Raw genomic sequence first — 18,350 nt, 5'->3', positions numbered from 1 at the left:
TTGTAAGTTCCCTCGTCTGCTCCTAATCAATAAGATCGATCGATGTTGCAGTATATTATATTAATTCTAAAGCTAAGGAAGATCGAAAAGCAAAGTCTAAACTTATCATGCCTATACTATCATTGATCTTCTTGTTCGAGAACCCTTATGGATCCCTTCATGCGCTTCGATCAGCGTATGCATAGCTAGGATCTATCGCTGCAAGACAATACGTCACGATTCACATGCTTCTCCGGTTCTTCGTCTTAAACGTTAGATCCATTAACTACTCACTCATCCTCAATTTTGGATACCATAATCTCCTAACGCAACTTCCACCAGTCCACGACTCATGATATCTCGGACCCCATCTTATATCTTCTTCTCCATCGATTGATCGGCTATTGGCAATTGGGCGCATTAGACTGGTAGGCCCGCTTACCCCCATCAAACCCTAACTTTGGGCCCATTGGGCCGCGTATTTGGGAATCGAGATGCGCGAAGAGGACGCATCGCGTGCAGAGAGCTCGCCGGACCCAACTGGACGAGTCAGTTGGTCGCTTTGTTCCATATTTCAAGGATCGGGCTTTAGCTCGTCGTGTTTCTTGCCTTGCAGAGATGGTCAACGATGTCGTGGGCGGCGGATGCCCACACGCAGTGAGAGGTTACACGTACCGCCACCGACACGAGTATACCGGCTTGCGAAACGCAGCTCGTGAGTGCAGAAACCAGCACCGGACAAACGAGAGAACAGAGTGTGTAGCAGCTACACTCGTCTACTCCAGGCTGGTGTAAGTACCACACTTATGGTGAGCTTGAATCTCGACTACATTTTTTGTTTGTTCTCGCTCACCACACAAATTTTCCATGGCATGTTTTGTCCACGGCTAAAACAGGAAGAACTGGTCAGAAGAAAACAAGATCGATGTCAATCTCAGGGCCCCCTTGCCGTGATCACAGTGCTGTTGGTTAGTGGAGTAGAAATGGTGGCATGGACCAACTCGGTTGTCGCCATCGAAGTCCCCACGACGACAAGGAGAGGCATGAGTGGAATGTACTCGACATCATTCTGGAGGGCAGCTGGCTGGCTCTCCGCTTCGTGTCGGGGGGGGCTGTCCCCGTGCGAAGTCGGCAACGTCGAAAAGCACGGAGGAGATTGCTGCTGTCCGTGTATGAATGCATCAATCCACGAGCCTGGTCTCCACGAAACATGCATCTTCCAAATCATTTGACGCATGCATTGGCCACTCGTAGAACGACATCGAGTCTCCTATCAAGAATTTAATGTCATCAGAGTATACGTTGTGCAGTAGATTTACCAGGCTTGCGCCAGAAATCGACTTTGTCGCATCGTACATTCAAATTTCAACCGCAATTGATTTGCACCACTGTTCTTGCAGTAAGAAGCATGAATATTTACAGGACTAGAGACAAGAAACGCATCACAGAACAGGATGGAGACACAGAAGAGGTGTTTCAGATGGCATAGGCGGTGCTAAAGTAACATCCTGTGACGTTCCTACACAAGATCTGCAGCACCTTGCTGTTTGACAGGCCAACAAAGCGTGGCGTCTTGAACTGACTCAGCGCCGCTCCAAGTCCAATGTAGTGCTCCAATATCTTCTCGAACGTCCCCCTGCGTACCACCCGAAGCTCCAGAGCTCCAATGGCACCTGTCTTTCTAGATCCGACGTAGCCGGCGTCGATGAAGGACAGGTCTAAGATATCGCAGCAGCTACGGAGAACTTCCTCGGTTGTGTCAGAGCTTAGCTCCCAAAAGATCACATAGTGTCCGGGCTCCGTTGAGGTGTCGACATGGCTGGTAAAATCCACAACCTCGAGCTTTTCCGCGGCCAGGAGCTTGGCTGCTTCCTGGACAACCATCTGCAGGTCTTTCTCGGTGTTCTTATCGATGTTGATGCTCAGCATCAGGCTTCGCCTGCATATGAACTGAAGCTCCGGGGTGGAGTTGTGGAAGCCGGCTACCCTTACCACGTCTCCCAACCTGTACCGATACAGACCTGCCATGGCGATGCACAGATTACTGCTAACGTGGGATGAAAAAGAAATCCAATGCTGTTAGTGGTGGCATTTAACCAGATACGAAGATGACAGGACACCGAATCGACACAAGTCTCCCTGGTGGATCAGTCGAGATTATGTTAGGAAATGAAGGCTTTCAGATGATGATCTGTTTGCTTTGACATTCCTCGCAGTACTCGCGAGCTTAGTTTCTGTTTGGTTTCAGCATCCCATTTTGACCACTCAAATGTATGGCCAAGTAGAGAAGAGGTAGACAGACGACCAAAGAGCAAGGTGACTCACCGGTCATAGAAAGTCACTATCATGAACGAAACAAAGATGCAAAGCCAAGTGAAAGAGTACTTGGGTTTATCATAAATTTTCAGTACCTAACTAACCGATAGCATCTGTTATAAGAAGAAGGACATGTGCATCCATCCCTAACAACTTATAATTTGGAAGATTTGGTGAAAAATAAAGAAGAGATTGCTCCGGCGACCAATGGTTTCAGGGTAGAATCCAAAGAAAACAGTGTGCTTGGTGGGTGGGACACAACCCAATGCCAACACAGCCAATTAAGTCCAAACCACGCATTTGTCACAATCTAAGCTTGATGATGATACCTACACGATCAATGTCTTTTTCTTCCACAGTAAGACCAAACTAGTTTTGTTTCAATCAATGCCAAACCCTTTACTCTGAAAGGGCTACTGTTCTAAGTCTTCTTACCAAAGCCCGAAAGGACACACAGACATCCAAATTAGCCATCGGAGCAAAATCAAGACTGCTTATTTCTGAAATAGCTAGCATGAACAGATATCAGTAAAGTTCATGAGGCCATTTCAAACTGCCCTTTTAAGTTCTTCATCTTTCCTCTGCACCACTCTGGCATACTAGGTAGGCATGTCAAACTGCTGATTGCAAAATCGATTCTAATGTCCTTACCAATTTTGTTAACGAGCACTTCATCACAAGAAGATTTGCAGCCACTACTAGAAACGAAAAAGAGAAAAAAAGGTAAATGAAGAGAGCGGAGCACAGTAATACCTGCAAAATTGGTGATGACGATTTCGTACTCTCTGCCGACTTCAACTTGGGTCAGGCCGACCGGCTCAGATTCTGTATAGTGAATGGTGGAGGCAGTTTTCGCCAGCTGCTGCCCCTTGGGTTTCTCCAGAGGGATGAACTCAAAATAGCCAATGTTGGGGAGCACAGCAAAGGAAGCCAATTCAGGAGGAACACTCGGGTTGACATTAGCACCGATCCATCCTTCCGAAGACCCATAGTCGGCACTCATGAGGGGTAGGCGTCCTGCATAATGCCTTAACTTCTTCGAGTATGGCTCCATGGATCCGGTCATAATGCCATAAACATACTTGGCGTTGGGCCAAAGCTCCGGGATCACACCATACCAGTTGCTTAATCTCACGCACTTGCTGCATATAGAGTCCGCCAAGCTCGGATTGGGGCTCAAAAGCTTGGACACGGCCTCACGTACGGATGGCAGGGTGATTCTGCTCGAGAGGACCCCTTCTCTGATATCGGTGCACAGCTCCTCCCACACCTGCTCGAAAGTTCGAAAAGCATGGACTATGCTGTGAGCAAAGGTGGAAGAGATGATCTGCACCTCATCCGAGTACATCAGCCCACACAGGAGGTGGCAATACAAGGACTGCTGGAAGTCCGAACCAAATATAACTTCGTCAGGACTGGTGCACTGAGAACGGATATCCTTCATCGTGCGCTTGAACTGTTCGCTCCTGTACACATTGGTCGTAGCAGTCGTCGCAATAAGGCCCCCTTTAGTTTTTGCCTGCTTGCTGCCGTAGATGAACTGCAGAGCTTTTCCATTCCCGATTGGATATTCTCTGCAGACATCAAATTTGTAGTAGCAGTGATGAAGATGGCAAGTTCCTCGAAACAATACGATGAGAAAATTGGTCCTTAATTGTGTTCGAAACCCATACCGGTTTCTGAATGCAAACGAAGTCCGATACATCTGCATGGTGGTCCGAACTAGCTCATCGTTGAAGGGTATAAACTTGGACCTCCCCTGTGTGGTACCAGAACTGTGGCAATGCAAACAAAGCTTCTCTAGAATTAGCAAGGACGGACGCTGTGGGCGGAGGCAACACCACAAAGAGGCACGAGTCCAAAGGCATCATCACCTGAGTGAAATCGAAGATATAGGCTTCCCCGTGAGAACGGGAGAAGTATCACCATCCGCAATCCTCTGAATGTAAGGCTCCAAATCGCAATGAGTGACCAAAGGGATGCAGGCCTTGAAGCTTTCAGGGTCGGTTCTTCCTCCGAGGCCAAACTTGTGCAAGTACTCTGCTTCACCATTTTGCTCGAGAATCTTTTGGAGTGTCTCCCTCTGTGTCCGGCTAGCGTCCTTGGTCAGCGCTTCGAATTCGTCTATCACGCCCTCGAGGCTGACAACTCTCATCTTCACAGGCGATATCGGTACTGCTGCAAATGAGAAAAAGTTCATGTCAGCATAGCAGAAAGTAACGGCCATCCGAGCAGAGTTCAGTAACCAAATGGCAGAAGCGCATCGGAAACATCGCGCGATTAGTATGGAATCAAGAACCATATTCGATTAGACATGGGAGTCAAAGCTTGCAGAAGAAAAAAGATTCAGACGGCAGAAAGGCAGCTGAAGATTCCTGCAAGCGACAAATTCCGAGAGGAACAGCAAGAATATACTACTTTCCAGACCAATTAGATTAACCGGTGAAAATGGTAAAAAGGAAAGACAGGACGTGAAGCAAATCTAATATAAACTAGCATACGAAACCAGCAGATCAGGGAAAAGCAATTCAAAAACATGCGCAAGAACACCGAATCGAATTCAAGGAACCACTTCCTTCGAACGAAGCCATGTGAGTCAGGGGAGAGCCAAGCATATCCAACTCGCGACCAAGAGGCGATAGGCCAAGGAATCCTCAAGGAAGAGGCATCAAATCCAACAAAGGTCTCGCCTTTGGGCACCTGCCACCAGCGGCTCCACCCAAAACCACTCGAAGTAAAAAAAAAGGAATCCAGCCGCTAAGAACCGCTCCCTCCTGGTTCCCCGCCCTATCAGAGGCCTCCGTCTTCGGATCAATCACGACTACACAACACGATCACGCGCGCCTCCTCAACGCAGGAGGTGATCTATTTTCCGAGGAAGGAGCAAAGGGGGGCGAAACCAAGTGAAAACGATTGCTATACATACGCATCAAGCTCTCACCTTTGTTTCTCTCTCTCCCCGCGAGAGAACCGTGATCGGGAGGCACGAAAGGGAACGGCTTTCTTCTTATCCTGCTGCCACTTCGCCCTGCCGATGCTATGTGGCTGCCGCGGAGTGCGGATCAATTTATAGCGCGAGGGAGGAAACAAAGCCTTGTGCGCAACGGCTTAGAATAAAGAGATATAAAATACGATTAAAAAGGGCCCTTTCTTACCTTGTCGTGCATGGTACATGCATCTCCATGTCACACTAACTGTCCATCCCCGGTGTCTCAACAATGATGACAGGTGGCCGAGACGCCAACCCCCCCCCAAAAAAAATAATTACAAATAGTGTTATAATTGGATTAAAATGTCAAATCAAATTCATATACAAAAATATATTATGAATAAAAGAAGAATATATATATAAAAAAATTTATATACTGATAGGAGGAGGAGGAGGGTAAGAAGTGAGAATGAAATGATTGGATTGGATTGATCCGATTTTGGAGGGAGGGGTTGGGCATGTCCAATCATCTGAGTTTTTTAATTAAAACATGTATTCATGTGGATCATGAATACATGATTATTGACACCCAAAAGAAGACAATTTGAGTATGAGGGAGAATACAATGTAGAGATGGTATGAAGGGCAAGGTGGGATATGGAGAAGGATCCAAGGCCGAGGTGGGATCGGATACACACGATGTCACCATCCGTTGTGATGTTTGGGAACCTCCGGTGGTGAATGGATCCGCCTCTCTGCATCCATCACACCGCGCACACATACAAAACTATGCTTTTAGCAAAATTAACACCCATGGCAATATCCTCCAATATGTTTTTTTGACTTGACGAAATTTGACCCTTCAGATTTTGCTATTCAAAATCTTTATCAATAAATAATACTTCGGATTGTTTTCTTTCGTCTTCTCTTCTTCTTCTTCTTCTTCTTCTTCTTCTTTTTTTTAATGTGGCAGCTTAGTCCATAGATCTCATCTCAATCGTGTGATGTACTTGCAAATTCGATACTCAGCACCTCATACTATCCCAAAGTTTCGTCACAAAAACTTATATTGCGATCTAGAAAAATTCTCAAGTCGTTTCGATTACGAAACAACTAACTTGATTTATATATACCGATCCTTAGCTCATCTCTTTGATTGTTTGTCTCACGTTACATCTTCTAACTTTGACACACACACACACACACAAAATCTCCTAGCGTGATTTGGTTGACTCCACCGTGATGTTATTAGTACGAACCGTACTCGGACTTGTCGATGGAGAAATCCAAACATCAAGATAAAATGATGGGGGGGACGAACCTTACTGCACATTCAAATTATTGGCCACTTACTTTTCTTGTTCACACCCGTCTCATAAGAAAATAAACAACATCGTTGACTGTAATTAATCTTTGGCATGGTGAATCCAACGCAAGCACGACGACGACATGGGATACTAACCCCAATTCAAGAACAACAGCGACTCATAGGGCCGTAATACTTGACGACGGAAATATTACCTTCTTAGCACTGCCTTGTGGAACAACTACTTGAAAACCCAAAGATGTGTGTCCCAAGCAAAAACAAGTTGTATCGGATGCATCCAATTAGGAGAGGTGTTGATGATTTTGACGTCTCTAATTTTCTCACCAAAAGATCACAATTGTCGTTGTTGTTGTTGTTATTATTATTATTGTCTGCATTGTGTTACAAGTATCTAAGCACCGATTCGTGATCGTGATGCAAATGTTCATATTTGCACTTTTCTCAAAGATTTAATATTACTACGATTCCAAAAATTTATGCATTTAGAACGCAAAATTAGTGGTGTGTTGAAATAACAAAAATAAAATCACTTCATAAAGTTGCAGCACAAATTAAGGCATTACTTATTGTCTGTGTGTTTTAAGTATAGACAATATAGCTTTAAAGAATTATATTAAATAATCTTATTTTATGTTGTTTTTAAAATTAGGTTTATTTTCTAAAAAAAATAAAAAGACTTATTACTTTTGAAACTCTTATATATATATCAAATCATATACCATCAACGACCACTTACAAAATTATATACGAAACCTAAAAGGATAGGTCAATTTCATCTCATCTCATCCAAATAGGTCAAGTTGGTTTTGCTCGAATTGGAATCGAAACCAAACTTCATCGATTCTAAAATCGAATTGGAGCTGAATCAACTTGATGGCTTGTCAATTTCAAACTAAATCAAAATCGGTTTTTGATGGCTCAATTCCAATTTTTGGTTCCAATCAATGAGTTTTTATTATAAAAAAAGAAGAAAAAATTGATCAAAACCATTTTGATCGATTGTTTGGAGCTATTTGAGATGAACAGTTGAGATAGAATAATAAAAATAAGAGATCATCTATGAAGATAAATACTTGCCCAATATTTCAACCGAAGGAACGATCGAAACATCCGACGCCAACAACGATCGATAATTTTATATCAATTTTTTATGTCATCAAGACTCATATATTGAAATACATCCATACTTTTAAAGGTGTCATTATCATAAAAACTTAGATATAAAATTATAATTTTTTTAACTTTTTAATTAACAATTAAAGTTAAAAAAAAAACAAAACAACGGTTTGAACAGGTTAGGGATACGTCCAAACGTAATAATCAACAGCGTGGCAACCAAATAAATAAATGAAACAAATATACCAAAAAAAAAAAGGAGAGATAGAAATTTTAGGAGAAGAAATATCTTACACACCTATTTTGATAAACACCTAAAAGATGTCGTACTAATTCAGCATCTTTGACTTGGTCAAATGATTCTTCTAATACTTCTCTATCTCATACGACTCAAACAAATATATGTAATTGGATGTTCTTCTAGATTATCCACCCTAACCCACCCATGGATTTCGACCTCCTCCGATCAGCCAAAGTCAAACCTCATCGCTTTCTCGCTCGCACTCAGCTGATGCGACAATCACATCAAGATGACTGCATCCTGCAGAAGCGTATCAAGAGAAACAGTATGGTTGTGCTTTCACTCACAATCAACTAGATGGTAAATATGCACGCAAGAGAAGAGAGCATCAGAGACCCAAGTTGCGTAGGCAGGCATCGTACCTGCCTCCTACAGAAGTCTATGACTCAAAGCATACTTCATGTGCTTGCGATAACGACAAAAGGAGGTGACGATTGTGATTGGTCTCACATCCCTCGTTCGTCGACAAAGTCATGCATGACTTGTGCTTGTGCTGGGACGACGTGATTCATGTTGGGAAGGCGACGAGAAGAGAGAAGGGAAAAGAATACCGGCGACTGTTGGGTATGGGCGAGAGAAACCCTCGCAAGCCGTGATGATGATCGAGGTGTGAAGAAATATTGAGTTTAAAGATTCGTATAACTCTATACAAAATCTTGCAATGAACCATATAATTCATTCTTCTGTACACTATATATAAAATATACATGTATATACGAATATGAACATATAGTTTCACATGCTTCTCCAATTCTTCTCCAATTCCTCTATTGTTTTAGGTTGATTTAGCAGCTGGATGCTAAATACGTACAGCTACCGTTCCTCTTTCAAAGTATTAGAATATGACTCCATAGAATACAGGAAGAAAGAGATGTTGTTGTACCATGGAAGCTTGGCGCATTAAGTTGTGTTGACAATAAGCTCAATACCTACATGAATCACATCAAATCAATGCGAAAGCACGTCTTCTTCTTGACGTCAACATCGAATGACTAGTCTACCATATGAAACAATTTTGTATCATGTTTCTATGTAGGTCGTGTATTTTTATGTAGATGTACACTTCCTTAATCATATGGCAGCCACCCAACGTAGACTGCCTCCGATTGCAAGCCAGTAAGGTTCGACCCCCATGCATTCCTACGTATTACCAAGTCATTCATGCATGTAAGGCCACAAGTACCTAGAAAATAAACACGACCGAGTTAATAATAGCTAGAATTGCATCGTGGCTGGTGAAATATTATCTGGTCTAATACGACCAAGTTGTACCCGCTCTTATTCTTAATGCATGGTGCTTTCCCTACTCGAACAACGTCTCCAAGCTAATTGACCTACTTCGATCACGTCTTATAGTTGAAGTGGGTCGAAAGAGAAAATTTACGTGGCACTCGCTCACTTCTAATCTATCTATTTTCCTCAAAAAAAAAAAAAAAAAAGGAAAATCTAAACAACATTTGATCAGATCTTCCTGCACAAGTAGTTATGTGCGAGGGACGAGCCAGTCGATTGAGGGCGATGGAAACCAAATTCTTTTAGGGTATTGAAAGCAGCTTGATGACTGGTTTCATGGCGTTTGTTGAGATCTCCATGTCATCCGAATATGTCGGCGACGTGACTAGCCTGATGAGATTTCTATGTGGCTGGTTTCGATTGACTAGTTGAGATCTCTATGTCATCTAGTTTCATAGCTTGATGACTAGTTTCGTGACTCTAAATATTTGGGGGGACATTAACATGGCAAGAGCAGTGGCAGGCATTCACTGCAAGTTTCAAGTGAGTCTACTCTCTAATGTATCGCTCTCTTTGTCCTGCCTAACCATTTATTTTCCAAGTTCATTTAGCATTAATACAGCATGGCAAGTTGCACAATCTTTGTTCGCATGTATCATAGCTGCCATTTTCTATGGTAGAGAATCAATTGCATCTGCTCCAAAGCATGGTTTTGAGAGAAAACCATGACGACGTGGAGTTATTTTTCACACCAACATAGTGAAGATATTCGATAGATTATCACAAAATTTACTTGGCGTTTGGAATGCAAGACATGAGAGACGGCGCTCTTCTATTCGGACCGACTGAATCACCTCATGAATGCATCTCGAGTGATTATTTGATACTTGATTCTGATGTTCTTATGACATCGTAGTTACTGCAATGCAAAGGTTTCAAGAGTGATTAATGTGAAAGTTATGAGTAAGATTGCAGGATGACGCCAAAGAGACCAAGTTTCAGGTTAGGCTAAGATGGCTGCATAATTATGCCAAATAATGATAAGATTATTATTCATTCCCCTGAATACCATTTGACAAATGAAGCTAAACTCAATTTCCAGCTAATTATCGAAATAGTTATCTATAATCATGTAATAAGAACCATTGAGCCACCTTCACATGATTTTCCTATCCACCCCTTAATTCTTATGCATCTTGACTGCTAAAATTGTCCATATACGATGGGGCCTATGCTTTGAGAGACACAACTTTTAATAAATAGATGCCATCTGCCCAATCCAGTAGGGTCAAAGTTTTCATTTAAATAAGAAGAGCATATGGTGTCTCTAATGGTCCTTCGATCCTACCTAGCAATAACTAGTCAACTATAAGCCAAGAAGAACAGATAAAAAGTGTTTTAGCTTGTTGGACTGTGTGTTAGATTTAGATTGGTGGCCTACGAGGTGTTGGTGATGCAGTACAGTGGAGTTGACCTACCTTTGGGATATAAGTGGGGTCTTAGGTATCTGTTCAATTAACGTTACGACAAAGAGCAAATTGGATGCTTGAGAGAACAGCAAGTACAGTACACTTGTAGTGGATGTGTAGTCTGAAAACCACCAAGGAGACACTTTGGATATCATCCAAAGTACCCCTTTGGGGCTCAGGAAGAACATGGACAGCATCCAAGCATGCCATTGGATCAATGGTCAAAGACTCCCCCCCCCCCCCCTGTGGATGGCAATATCAAAGGTAAAGAGCATAGACAAGGATTAGGTTTTAAAGTGGACAACTCAGGATATCCAATACTAGAAGAGGTGGGAAGAAGAGAAGGTATGCCAAGTGTAGGGTAAGTCGCAAGTTTGGGCCTCTTGATGGTGCCCCTGCCTTCTGAAAGACGACTCGTATGTAATTGGCTATCTTATTATCACTGTAAATCAAAAGTTGCTCAACATATATCCATTTAGAAAGCTTACCAACTTTTTGGTTGTCGACAAAAAATATTCTTAAATATCTTTTATCAGCTTAATCAACATCGCAACGCATGCAATTTATTTTAGGTTTTTCCTATGATATACCGAACTTCAATTTATAGGGATAAATGCAATAATGTTACTCTCGATCGACAGTATCTGCTTCGGTGGGATTAGAGAAGAACAAAAACATATCACCTGCATTTTCGGTGATCCACCATGAACAGATCGTGCCACTTTAGGTGTCTTCTCTTTAGAGAACACATAACCCTGTAACTGTCACCTTCAGCATCTGATTCTTTGCCATCTCTAGCCGGGCAAAGACATAAGAACAGCATGTCCTTGTGATATATCTTGTCACCAAGGCTAAAAAGATACTTGTGTGTCCTCAGGCCATCATCATCTCATGGAGAATGTTGGTGGACTCGCCTGTTGTGTGACGTGCGATTTACTTCCGACGTTACTTCTTCCATGTCAGCTCGAGACGAAGAGGAATAGGGCAGATCAAAAAGGTGTGCTCTGTAGTATACTACTTGGCACTAGGGAGGAAAGAGCCGAGGTGTTGCCGTGCGCTCTCCGCATAGCTCTTTGCCATGCGTGGTTTAGTGATTTGGTTCCGTGAGAACTATTCGGGTGTAGCGCAATGTCACGCACAGCAGTCGCACGGTGTTCGTGTGATACTGTCGCGCGTGCATCTCCATCCACCCCAAGTCACCCATCTGAAACCCTTCTGCCGCTGCTTGTCTTCATGGAAGCAAACAAGTGAAACGACAAGCCCTCTCTAGTTATTTTTCGTGGTAGCACTTCGTTCACCCTGGAATGAAGCTTGTCTCTTCCCAGAGGGAAGGAAGACATCCATTTGAGGGTGCCTTTATGTCACTTGCAACATCTACCGAAAAGAAAACATGTAAATATTATCGTATATATATGCTATTACATCATTTATTTATTCACTATTGAACGGGCGAGTAGATCCTAAACTCATCTGCAGTAAATTACCTACTTGCAGGCATCCAAATCTTACTTACTATTGAATAGGAAAAGACATTTAAATGAGAATGCTTTTATGCGAGTCTGCGGCAGCTTCTTTTTATCGTTCTCACTTGGTTGTAACGGTAATGGCAAAACTCCTCGTTATTTGGCTTCTTCTTATGTTTCCTCTATTGTTTGTATCATGAAGCTGTATTTTGACTTTGCATTCATTCATCCACATCTTTTGATCTTCCAACATATCTACAGAATCTTGTCCCTGTCGAAGGCAATTTCATGGACAATAGTGCACTGATAAAGATTGCATATATTTCATGGCCACGAGCAATCCACACTTCCTTGCTGTGACATTAATTGGTGGCTATGACTAGTATTCGACTGAGATCGACTCTTCTAATATCGTCGGCACGAAATGTGGACTCGGCAACTGATCGGCATTGGCGTTTCCGGGCGGTCAACTTGCAACGGTGATCCTGATGTTCCCGCATGAATGCACCATTTTAGAAGGACTACTCTGAATATACAACGATGGACGGACGCAGGCACAGCAGCCACATCTTTTATGGCGACGTGGATCTGTGAGAAGCAGATGAAGAAGGATTTTCGTGGGTGGTTTAGGTTCACATCACTGATATCGGTAGTCCAGTGAACAGAAGAGAGATGATAGTTAGGGTAAGATGGCAGCGTTGGGTCTCTTTCCTCAACCATTAAAATGGCACCAATGTTTAACGTGTAAGAAAGTGACTTCATCGATCTACGAAAACGAAGAATTGTTTGAGAAGGCCAGGCTCAATGCTAAAATCCAATTTCAAAATTCCAATCTATAAAATGGAATTAATGTCTATTGCTGCGTAGTCTCGACATCCTTATCCCTGAACTCGAGCTCCGGCTCATGGCGATTTTGGTAGAGTGATTACCCACTCACACCCCCCCTCTATCCCTCTCTCTCTCTCTCTCTCTCTCTCGCGCACACACACACACACGGGGATTTCTTCCCAAGGAACAACAGAGCCCTGAAGCTAATGGAAGACACGTCCAACAGGGCCTGAAGGGCTGAAGCCCGAGGAAGATACATTCTTGATCGCAACCCATATGACTGTAGTGGGTCGGGTCAGACCAAGACGTCAATGTCAGGTTGAGTGATGTGAGAGGAGGTAGTGAAATTATAGAATTCGGCAATAATATTATAACGATTTCTTTTAGAAAATGTTATACTCAAAATATCCCTTATTGTTTTCACTTATTTCATTATAATAATATTTCAGGAATCCTTCTCAATCGGGGGAACAATCAATGATTAACTAGTAAGATAAATCTATAAATTATTGAGTTTTGAATCTATATATATATATATATATATATATATATATATATATATATATATATATATATATATATATATATATATATATATATATATATATATATATTCTAAAATTAATTATAATGGGAAACAATACAGATATCACCACTTGGAGGGATATGTGTGTGTGTAATTTTACCGTGAAAAAAAAAGGAAAAATAGCCATGGAATCGAGTATTACGATATTTTTTTTTGAAAAAAATATATTATATGTATACATATATTTATAATTCAGGGCATAATGTAAATTTTTGTACTGCAAAACTCAAATGATTTCTCACAATACAGAAAATTGTTGACTAACAATTGCAAGGACATAACAGGAATCATCATACTTGTGCTAGGAAGGAGCCTCGCACGTTCCAAAACCTGTCACGATCCAGCGTGAAACTTTTCTTCTAGGATCTTAGAGCAAGTTGATGATCTCCGTCAGATCAGTCACGTCTCACCGGGTGGTTCCCATGAAGATAAAACCCTCTCACCATCTACTCTCTGCTCGCATGCCAACTCCGCCGCCTTTCCGTTCCCATCTCTTTTGCAGCACGCACCACCGTCTTGGATTCATCGGCGTGCATGCACCTCATCACCACTTGCCGGCAGCTGCCTCCAACTTTTCGTGCCCTGGTAATGGTCCGATCCTCCAAGTTGCCACAACTTTCGGCTTGTCTCTTATATGCAGCCTATCCACTTACTTCGCCGACGTCGGAACTCAGAAACAGAGGAGTGAGTGAATGGATGACAGTAAGGCGCGACGAGGCCCAAAAGACGGATTCAGTTGGGTGCAGTCTGTAGCCACGAGGCAGAGGACGAGAATAGGCAGTAAGACCGTGTCTTTCATTTCCGATTCTACAGTAGAATCTTCTTCAACTTGTTTGACTCTGCACCCTTCTTGAGTGCTATCTTTCATGCTTCCCAGACGGAGAGAGTGTGAGATTCACGCAGTGGCCAAAGAAATACCAAATCGACTGGACTCCACAAGTTGAAGCCAGAAGGTGCAGGGGTAAAAACAAAGAAAGAGGAAATCTGTAGGAACAAATCACTGCCACTAGTTCGAAGAAAGAAAAAAACACATCTTATCCAGCCCGCGATCCGACCGGCGAGCTCCACTATGGACGGCTGAGCTCGGCAGAACTCGAATCCCCGAGCGGGCACATCCGATGTGGTCGATGACATGGATCAAACATGTTCCACGCCCGCCATACATACATGGCGAATTAGGTAGATAGATGAGAGAGGGGGTGAGTGACAGATGCCTACTCTGAGTTCTTTAGCTTCGGTCGTACTGCTGCAACTCAAGTGGGCTCTGCGGTGTGTTGTGGCCAGAGACTGCTACTGAGTGTCTCCCATCCGATGCAAGCAATTTGCCGAGAACAACACTCGTGATAAAGAGAGATTAATCTATTCAGAGCTCAAAAAGGAAGAAAATCTAACAGTGGGGAGGTTTCTCCTCTTTACAGAGAACAAACAGCTCTTGTGATCCCGATGGAACACCGTAAAGATAAAGCGATCAAACAGGTGTGGCATCGATGCTTATTCTGGTGTGCATTCTCAGGGATGACGAGCCCACTCGAGCGTTCGCCATCCTTTCCTCAGGATCACTAACCCGCTCACTGTCCTTTAGCACTCTGACTCGGCCCGCACCAACTCCGCCTCTCGCTTTCTGACGTCAGAGTCGCCGTGGGCTGGCGCTGTGCAACGTGACCAATCCACTTTCTCCATGGTTGGTGCGGCGTGGTGTCCGTGCCTGACCCTCGCCCTCTTATCGGCCACCTCTATATAAATCCTCTCGCACTTGCTCTTGCAACTCCATCTCCTCCTCCCTCCTCCCTGCTTCCTCTAACTCCCTCCTCGTGTCGACGTGCTCTATCTATTGTTCTTCCCCATCACATCCTCTCAGAAGACTTGTAATCCTTCTCCGAGTCCATTGCTCAACTCTTCCGCAAGGAATTGTTGTTGAGGTCGACGTTAACCGAAGAGCTTCATATTTGTTCTTCCACCTGCTTTGAAGCCAAGGCTACAGGGTACGTGACCTAACCTTAATCCAAACAAGTGCCGCTTCTTTTCCTGTGTGCTTTTTATCTTGAAGAATATCCAACTCCTATGGTTTAGTCTGTATCTGCGTGTAAATAATATATGCTCGACAGCTCTACAACTTTGCCTATAATTTCATGCTAAATTAAGTGGAAGCTTTACTCGTACCTGATGGTCAGTCACACCTAACAAGTGAACCACGGAGTGACCACTCGGTGATGTTTCACAAATGTCAAGTTGTCAGGAGAGAACACTCGATAATAATATGGCTTTTCAGCGTACGACAATAATCGTTTCACAAATATGGCCATATTATTTGTGATGTCAACTTAGTTAATCCAAGTAAGTCCGAATTAATCTATTTGATCTGCTGGTGGATTCACAACCTTCATGCCTGCAGTCCTCAGGACAATCATCCCCCCTGCCTCCAGTTTTTCGTTTGAAATATGCTTTATTCTTCTGGTCTGAGAAGAGTTGCGTTCTGGCTTAGGAAGCGCATGGGGATTCTGAGACACACACATGCTTCGACCACCGGTCCTTTTTTGTTATACGAAAGTGTTTTTTCTTTGTCTCTTCCTTCTATTCCTTCTTTGATATTGATCGAATGGTTGGCTGGATTCCATTCTTATATTTTGGAAGTCCTATTATCACGTATCTCTTCAGTTTGTCCCGTGTCTCTCTAATTTTTCTTGCATTCTAGTGGTGTCCATGCAACGATTTGCAGAAAGTCAGTGCTCGTGAGATAACCTCTCATGTGCTGCATTGTTTGCATGGTGCAGGTGTGATCACTTGCGATGGAGAACAGAGATCACCACCGGGTCCAGGTTTCGGCAAAGCGTGTGGCTCCCGAGGAGCTTCCACCTTTTTCGGACCAGGTTGCATCCACAGCAGCGACTGGATTTGGTGCTGTGGAGTGTGGCGATGGCATGGCTTCTCAACCTCAGGCGGCTTCCGTCCTCGTCCCTCGAGGAGTTGTAACATTCGGCGAAGTAAGTCGCTTGTGTTTGATATAATCAGATGGATCCTTTATCCCAATGTTCGTTCTGCTTTCTCTCCTATATATCGCCCTCACCATCTAATTACTTTTCTGATGTATTATCTGTATCAGGAGTCCGAATCTGGTAACGTTCATGGCTCCGCAATTTCTCTTGGCAAGTCTGCAGTGCTTGCAACACCGGAAGATCAATTAAGACATCGGTCGTACTCTCTTTTATTTAGCCTGCCGGTCTCTCCTTCGGGGCTTCACATCGAACAGGTCAGAAAGGTCATGCTCGGTGACAAAGGTGAACAGGGCGATGATGTGAAGCTGAGCCAACCTGACTCTGCTTCCATCAACTCGCAACAAACAAAGCAGTCCAAGTTCCAATCTCAGAGTCTACAAATTGTAGTTTCAGACGTAAAGACGAGCACAGATTCACTTGAGAGTAATCAGAGGGCGATCAGGAGCGACAACCAGAGGGATAAAACCTATGATTCCTTCAAGACATGGTCTGGAAGGCTCGAAAGGCAATTGTCGAACCTGCGAGGAAGGCCACAAGAACCAGATCTGGAGGCAAATGATTCACGTACTAATGAAGCAGCCATTCCTGCGATCGACCGCTACTTTGATGCCTTGGAAGGACCCGAACTAGACACTCTAAGGGTATCATCATCATCATCATCTTCTTCTTCTCCTGATCAATCATCTTCCTGTTTGATCATCGATGCATAATTCCTATTACTCATGACATTTTGCAGGCATCAGAGGTTTCGGTTCTTCCCGAAGACAAGATGTGGCCTTTCCTTCTTCGTTTCCCCATATCTTCTTTCGGTATGTGCCTTGGCATCAGTAGCCAAGCCATCTTATGGAAGACGTTGGCCACATCTCCGTCCATGAGCTTCCTGCATGTAAGCCCGACTGTGAACCTCGTTCTCTGGAGCATCTCGCTTGCATTGATGGGAACTGTATCCTTCATTTACTCGTGCAAACTCATCTTCTACTTTGAAGCGGTGCGACGCGAGTACTACCACCCCGTCCGCGTCAACTTCTTCTTCGCTCCATGGATCGCCTGCCTCTTCTTAGCACTCGGTGTGCCGCCATCGGTTGCGGTATACCTACGCGCAGGCCTCTGGTATGTGCTCATGGCCCCCATCTTGTTCCTCGAGCTCAAGATCTATGGCCAGTGGATGTCCGGAGGACAGCGCAGGCTCTCGAAGGTGGCAAATCCTTCCAACCACCTATCCATCGTCGGCAACTTCGTCGGCGCGCTGTTGGGCGCATCGATGGGGCTCAAAGAGGGTCCAATCTTCTTCTTTGCGGTCGGCTTAGCGCACTACATCGTGCTCTTCGTCACTCTCTATCAGAGACTGCCCACCAACGAAACGCTTCCCAAGGAGCTTCATCCCGTGTTCTTCTTGTTTGTGGCTGCTCCGAGTGTGGCTTGCATGGCATGGGCGAGAATTCGCGGCGACTTCGAACACGGGTCAAAGATCGGATACTTCATTGCTCTGTTCCTCTATGTTTCTCTCGTAAGTTCCATGCCTCTGCCCATCTTGAGTACCTCGATCAAAGAGTTGTGTGTCTACAAGATGATCATCCAACAACTAATTTGGCAAATTTCTTCCTTGTTTCGCAGGCTGTGCGGATTAATTTCTTCCGAGGCTTCAGGTACATTTCTCTTTCTTAATCTTGACTTATGTTGCTGTTTATGCCTCTGTCGCTGACTGAGGTCTTGATTCGACAGGTTCTCGCTTGCTTGGTGGGCGTACACTTTCCCGATGACCGGTGCTTCTATTGCCACCATCAAGTACTCCATGAAAGTCACCAATGTG

The 18,350-nt window shown here is 43.8% G+C and overlaps 2 protein-coding genes across 4 annotated transcripts in view; one reads left to right on the top strand and one right to left on the bottom strand.

Moving 5' to 3' along the window:
- Positions 1-1,303: 1,303 nt before the first annotated feature.
- Positions 1,304-5,382, bottom strand: LOC103981532 (jasmonoyl--L-amino acid synthetase GH3.5). Of its 3 annotated transcripts, none has more exons than XM_009398285.3 (5): positions 5,237-5,382; positions 4,170-4,473; positions 3,969-4,070; positions 3,049-3,869; positions 1,304-2,000 (listed from the first exon to the last, which is right to left on the bottom strand). In XM_009398285.3, the coding sequence occupies exons 2-5, from the start codon at positions 4,448-4,450 to the stop codon at positions 1,456-1,458; spliced, it is 1,749 nt and encodes a 582-aa protein (XP_009396560.1). In that variant the 5' UTR covers positions 4,451-4,473; positions 5,237-5,382; the 3' UTR covers positions 1,304-1,455. The 3 variants fall into 3 exon arrangements, with proteins under 3 accessions (XP_009396560.1, XP_065024230.1, XP_065024218.1); XM_065168158.1 differs by having other exon boundaries at positions 4,170-4,470; positions 5,237-5,372; XM_065168146.1 differs by lacking the exon at positions 5,237-5,382 and adding an exon at positions 4,868-5,042 and having other exon boundaries at positions 4,170-4,470.
- Positions 5,383-15,364: 9,982 nt separating this feature from the next.
- The window catches only part of LOC135649600 (S-type anion channel SLAH2-like), a 3,370-nt gene continuing 384 nt past the window's right edge, over positions 15,365-18,350 (top strand). Inside the window, exons 1-6 of the mRNA XM_065168134.1 lie at positions 15,365-15,529; positions 16,319-16,528; positions 16,648-17,181; positions 17,277-18,047; positions 18,155-18,186; positions 18,263-18,350. The exon at positions 18,263-18,350 is cut by the window's right edge and continues 384 nt beyond it. Coding sequence (XP_065024206.1) covers positions 16,334-16,528; positions 16,648-17,181; positions 17,277-18,047; positions 18,155-18,186; positions 18,263-18,350 — 1,620 coding nt within the window. The 5' untranslated portion in view covers positions 15,365-15,529; positions 16,319-16,333. The remainder of the gene's footprint in view (positions 15,530-16,318; positions 16,529-16,647; positions 17,182-17,276; positions 18,048-18,154; positions 18,187-18,262) is intronic.

This window comes from Musa acuminata, chromosome BXJ1-4, assembly GCF_036884655.1.
Source record: "Musa acuminata AAA Group cultivar baxijiao chromosome BXJ1-4, Cavendish_Baxijiao_AAA, whole genome shotgun sequence".
In the NCBI taxonomy this organism is placed as follows: Eukaryota; Viridiplantae; Streptophyta; class Magnoliopsida; order Zingiberales; family Musaceae; genus Musa; species Musa acuminata.
The sequence above is the reverse complement of the archived record's forward strand: the minus strand, read 5'-3'. Positions and strand labels throughout refer to the sequence as shown.